General features: G+C 43.7%; 2 protein-coding genes across 2 annotated transcripts in view; one reads left to right on the plus strand and one right to left on the minus strand.

The window, feature by feature from the left end:
- LOC111383531 overlaps nucleotides 1-921 on the plus strand; it is a 1635-nt gene extending 714 nt beyond the window's left edge. The window contains exons 2-3 of the mRNA XM_023007643.1: nucleotides 5-722; nucleotides 856-921. Coding sequence (XP_022863411.1) covers nucleotides 5-722; nucleotides 856-921 — 784 coding nt within the window. The remainder of the gene's footprint in view (nucleotides 1-4; nucleotides 723-855) is intronic.
- A 1401-nt stretch (nucleotides 922-2322) lies between these two features.
- Nucleotides 2323-3246, minus strand: LOC111383534. Its single transcript, XM_023007646.1, has 5 exons — nucleotides 3086-3246; nucleotides 2901-2972; nucleotides 2742-2822; nucleotides 2554-2625; nucleotides 2323-2484 (listed from the first exon to the last, which is right to left on the minus strand). Exons 1-5 carry the CDS (start codon nucleotides 3195-3197, stop codon nucleotides 2357-2359), a joined length of 465 nt encoding a protein of 154 aa, XP_022863414.1. The 5' UTR covers nucleotides 3198-3246; the 3' UTR covers nucleotides 2323-2356.
- Between the last annotated feature and the right edge of the window lie 2342 nt (nucleotides 3247-5588).

The raw sequence follows: 5588 nt of genomic DNA on the forward strand, positions 1-5588 counted from the left end.
GTAGGGTGAGTGAAAGATGTTACAGGTATTTGGAGAAAGCCGGTTTTTCATTCTGGTCACGAGCACTATTCGTGGGAGACCGATACAACATTATGACAAACAACAACGCGGAATCATTGAACTCGATGCTGAGACATGCTCGTTCGTTGCCAATCACGTGTTTGGTCGAGCACATTCGTAAAACAATGCAGAGGTGGTTTTACGAACGTCGAAGCAACGCAACCTCATGCAGCACTATATTATCTTCGAGGATGGAGAACGAGTTACAAACAACATTTGAAGCTGGTACTAGGCTTCGAGCCCATCAGTTGACAAACAGCTTGACCCAGGTTGGAATATCCAACGATACGGAGATAGTGGACTTCTCCGATAACACGTGCACATGTCGTGAGTTTCAACTAAATCGTATGCCATGTGCTCATGCAACTCGTGGGGCTACCCTGAGTGGTAAGTCATTATACGATCTATGCTCTCCGTACTATACATCGGAATACTGGAGGGGTGCCTATATGGAAGTCATATATCCCGTTACACGGGAAGTGGATTGGGTTGTTCCAAATGAAATCCTAGGCACTCATATTTTGCCACCGACCGTACGTCGTCCTCCAGGTAGACCACCGACGCGACGTAAGCGAGCTAGATACGAGTCCACTTCCCAACTGAGGAAATGCACTCGATGTGGGAGACTTGGTCATAACCGGACCACATGTTCGAACCCTATTGTATCACAAGCCACTTGAAGAAGCGTGATCTGTAAAAGTGGTTGTCAAATGTAATCCCCGAAAAACTTAATTTAAATATGCATTGTATATTCCGAACTTATTTTATGAATCTGTTATTATTATCGTATGCCAGTGCAAATTTGGTCATTATGTTCCGCAAGCAAAGTACCGATCATTACAGTTCCATTATCACGAATGAGATGAATACCTTCTTCGTACTATAAACTTAGTCGATCATAGAAGTTTCATTAGCTTCGACTGACAGTTCGTCGAAGTGGAAAACTGATTTTCATGAGACCATACTGAACAAACAAAACACCAACAGTACGTCTCGACAGTTCATATGTCGTTCCCGACAGATAGTCTCTGTAATTCTCGACAGTTGGGAACAACAGCGGCTTGAAAACCTATACTACTGCGGTTGCCTATTATGGAGATGCAGTTTCTGCACGTATCCAGCGAACGTGACCGAAATCATCCATACCACAAAATAGTAAACATATTTTCGTACAAAAGGGCCATTTATTGCACAGTTGCACTGCTTTTGACAATGTAAGAAGCTCCCCCACTTTCCCCATCAGACTCGTCTGAGCTAATGACAATTACATCTGGAGGTGGAACATGAGGCACCCACTCATTCGAGTCGGACGGTGACTTGACCGGGCCCCAAACCTCGAAGATTTGATCGAGAACGCTGTTCGGTGACTTAGATTCTGCACTTGACACTACGTCAAACTCGGCACCATGCAGTTCAACTCTTACGTCCTCATCGTCTGACAACAAAACGATGGGAAACTCAGCGGATGAACCCAATATGGGTGGATGCATATTGGAGTTGAATGTTTCATTGCTAGAGGTGGATGAACCCATTATCTCGTATCAACTACCTGTTTCAAAATGGAAGCCTCACAACAGCTTTAATGACATACGAAATGTAATTTGATAGACAATGCTTGTAATGCATTCATTAAGATAGTATAAATGTATTGGAAATACTTATTACTTGCAAAAAATCAGAAACGTATAATATCTACAATAGCATGTTACACTAACACACTTGTATTGGACAATCCCACCATTTTCAATTATCGAAACGCAAGGAAGTTATAAAATTTAATGGCCCGCCTAGTTGAACTGTCGGGCCCGACAGATGTTTTCTTCCTTCTCAACAGTTGACGAAAACGTGCATTGCAGTAAAGATTGTATAATATTGAATTTTGGTAAACTGCAGAATAAATGAAGAAGAATAAATGTACGCATACATAATTTTTTGCGCAATACAATGTACGAGCGTTGATGAACATTGAATGAAGGGACTTAGTACCGTAAGTACGATTGACATAACATAATAAAGCCGGATAACTAATACAAGTTCTAACACTACAATAATTTCAGCAACGGTAAACGGTGACAAGGCATTCACCACGGGAATTGCAAAATGTGATGAATGCTTCTAAGTGTCACCAAGCTTGCCAACTACCCTGTCTGATATGTAAATCACCAAAATGAATGAACAAGGCACCAATATAACGCGAAGTAACTAACATCCTTCACCACGTAAATTACATCAAACAAAATACAAAAGCATGGTGAACCCCGTCATCGTGCTATGTTCGGCAATTTATCCACAAGTATTAATGTTTTTGCTTTGCGCTCCCCCTCGTGTACGGAGTCCTAGTAGCAGGTGCCGGACGTCGCAGTCGTGCGGATCTCCGTCTATTTGTCGTAACTGCCCGTCCTGGTCGGGCAACATCGACGGGAACTGGGAAAGTTACAACGTAAGCAACTGAAAATGAAAATTAAATTCAACTGTCCGAAATTAAGGCAATACCTTGCACTTCATCCACTGCAACAAGCGCTAGCACGAGGTCATTGTCAGGGCATGGCTCAATGTGTACTGTGTCTGTCGAAAAGAACAATTAAATATTTTCAGTGTATAACTACATGTACGAATTTTCAAATTATGCCAAGTACATGAAATAACAATCTACAAGTTTTCCTCATAAATGACCCACATACCTTGCAAATTTATGGTTCCAGTAGGCACCATGTCCTTCTCTTTCTCACAGTCGCCAGGCGACGGGTGGTGGGCCCCTTCGACTACAACAAATGAACAATTGTAAACTAATCGAATGCCTGAAATAATATTTGTTGAAATCGTGAAAAATAATGCAATACCTTGCACTTCTTCCATTGTAGAGGGCTCTGGCACGGGGCGATCCTCCGGGCACGGCTGAATGTGCGCTATGTCTATTCAGAACAACAACGAAACAGCGAATGGAAAGTGAATTTTAACAATTTTCAAAACTTCCGAAACACATGAAATGATAATTAATCAATTTGCTCAAATGTAACCGACGTACCTTCCACACTTTCGGTTCCAGTGGCCAGTGGCATATCCTGCTCGTCCAGGCATGGCTCCATGTGTTCTTCATTAATGCACATACCGTCCCCCTCTTGCCTGTCAATCCCCATGTCTTCGTCGATACCGTCAGGCGACGGGTGGTGGCTTGCAAAGCCTCCGTAGTCTACAATGAATGAACAATTGTCGTACAGAACATGTCAGTGAGCAGGGATAAAGTGAACATTGTCATAAAGAAATGTAATACGCATACGGTGAAGTACCTGATTGTCTGGGCTCGGGGTCGACATCAGTAGCACATGCAGTGGTTGTAGAGCCGAATGCTGGGACGAGGGTGGATATGAAGTCCTTCAACTTTTTAAATTCATCTGACATGTGCTGCATGAGTTCGAGCTTCACAGTGATAAAAATTTCTAACAGAATTCTTTGATCTAGCAACATCCCCTGAACATCGTCTGCTGTGAGACTTGATGCAGTCGCTGCAGTAGGTCGTACATGAGAGGTGGATGGTGCCATGGGAGAAGTAGCTCTATGCTGGTGGGGGGGGGAGTCCCCGTCTGTACACTTCGTCCAACTCGATCACTGTCACTATCCTTACTGTCGTCCTCCTCCGAGTCCCCACCTTCTTCCTCTCCGCTGTCATCGGCTCCTAACTCCTCCTCACCACTAGTCCCGCCACCGTCATGGGCCTCCGCAGAAGTATCACCCTCGGGGGTGCCTATACGCTCTGCTTGGAACTGCGAAGCAACACTGTCCCTAGCAAGGTCATCCAACGCGGGGACAGGATCATCATTGAGCAGCACAAGAGTGGCGATATGAGGTTGCCCACGCTCAGTCTCGGTGGGCCGCAGTGTCGCGTACACGTGTAGCTACAACATGAACATATTCGTTACGAAATAACCACATGCTACAATGACGACTGGAAGGTATGAGATCGTAGAAGTAACATAATTTTTTACCTGTACATTCTTGAAGAAAGCGTCGTACGTACGCTGCTGCGGCTGTTTTGTTGATGTCCAGCCGAGAAGCCGTGGGGAACGTTCCCCAAGACACTCACCGAAGCGATCACCAATTTCAGGCACCGCCTCGAACGCTCATATCTGTTAGAGTAAAAAAGGAATGTCAGTTCAGAACGAAACCAACCACGAAATACATTTGCATTGAAATAATTTGTAGGTAAAGTAAAGACACCTGTATGGCAATGGGAAAGCCGTGGACCGTGTAGCTAACCGCCTTCTCCTTCTTCTTCGACGCATCCAAAAATTTTCTTGCCCAACGGCCCCGAAAGCCCTTTATCAGACGTCCGTACGAGATTCTACCCCAAGGATACGAAAAGAACAAGTCTAGATCGTCGACGATCGACAACGTCTCCATATCGATACCAACGTTGTTATCCGGAGCATTGAAGACTCCTTCGATGATCAAAGCGAGGCCAAGCTTGTACCGATCGGCTCGAGGCGTTGACGATCGAAGAAATGTCTGCTCGAGTTGGGCGCAAGAAATCTTGTCCATATGTTTAAAGTATTTGTCCTTTAGTCTCCTCTTCTCAAGAACTCGGTCCATGACATTGTCATCCGGGAGAAGACCACACCTTAATCCAGTCACAATGGCATATTCTTGAATTCCGAACCTAGCAAGGTGGCCTTGCAAATTAAACCACAGTTCGTGCCGCTTCTTTGTTTGTATGCAGCAGAATACGAGTTGTTGGATTAATTGGGCAGAGAACTGGAGATCTGGAACCTCGGACAAGAACCCAAGGCATGAGTTGCGAAACTCTTCCCGCTGTCGCTCGTCAAAATGTTCCACGACTGTTTTTATATACCGCAGATTGCTTCTCTGCGATACGTGGCCCCGCAAGCGTGCATTCTCCGGGACAAGAGGCTCAAAATCCATGTCTACAAAGACAAAATAAGAAAAAATTGCGTCAGACCACAATATAAACTTCTTCCCAGCATTGAAACGGAAGATATTCCCACATCAAACATGATTTCCACATCATAAATTGTTGCATGCAAAAAATAAAAGGAATACTTATATCTGAACGCATATCACATAGAAATATCATTTTCTACTGGTAGGCCCTAGGCAGGCAGGAACTGAACTGTCGATCCCGACATTTTATCCGTCGACGGTTCATCTGTCGAGAATTACAGAGGATAAGTGTCGGGTACGACAGTTGAGAAACAACTATGTATAGATGAACTGTCGGGAAATCCTGTTTTGAATATGTTTCCTGGTTATTAACATATTTTGATCATACAAAACAAAAAATAACTGCAACTGCAAAGAAAAGACCAATCTTTGAACCAATGGAATGAGTTGTTTACGGCTAATATGTAGAAATTTTCCACCCGAATATAACGAGTACCATCCACAACAAGTGGATTGCAAGTGAAAGCAAGGTTATGACATATGTAACGTAAATATTGAAACGAAAGATATATCAAGTGTCAATCAAGATTTCCACCAAATGCATACAATAAGGATTACCCATTTTACTTCAA

Source organism: Olea europaea, unplaced genomic scaffold, assembly GCF_002742605.1.
Source record: "Olea europaea var. sylvestris unplaced genomic scaffold, O_europaea_v1 scaffold2709, whole genome shotgun sequence".
Lineage (NCBI taxonomy): Eukaryota > Viridiplantae > Streptophyta > Magnoliopsida > Lamiales > Oleaceae > Olea > Olea europaea.

What these genes read in the sequence shown, in the direction of transcription:
- LOC111383534 (XM_023007646.1), bottom strand. Translation starts at nt 3,197, where the DNA reads ATGGGGATTGACAGGCAAGAGGGGGACGGTATGTGCATTAATGAAGAA. An exon ending in TACAATGGAAGAAGTGCAAG is followed by an intron (nt 2,823 to 2,900) that starts GTATTGCATTAT and finishes CATTTGTTGTAG; the next exon opens with TCGAAGGGGCCCACCACCCG. An exon ending in TGCAGTGGATGAAGTGCAAG is followed by an intron (nt 2,485 to 2,553) that starts GTATTGCCTTAA and finishes TAACTTTCCCAG; the next exon opens with TTCCCGTCGATGTTGCCCGA.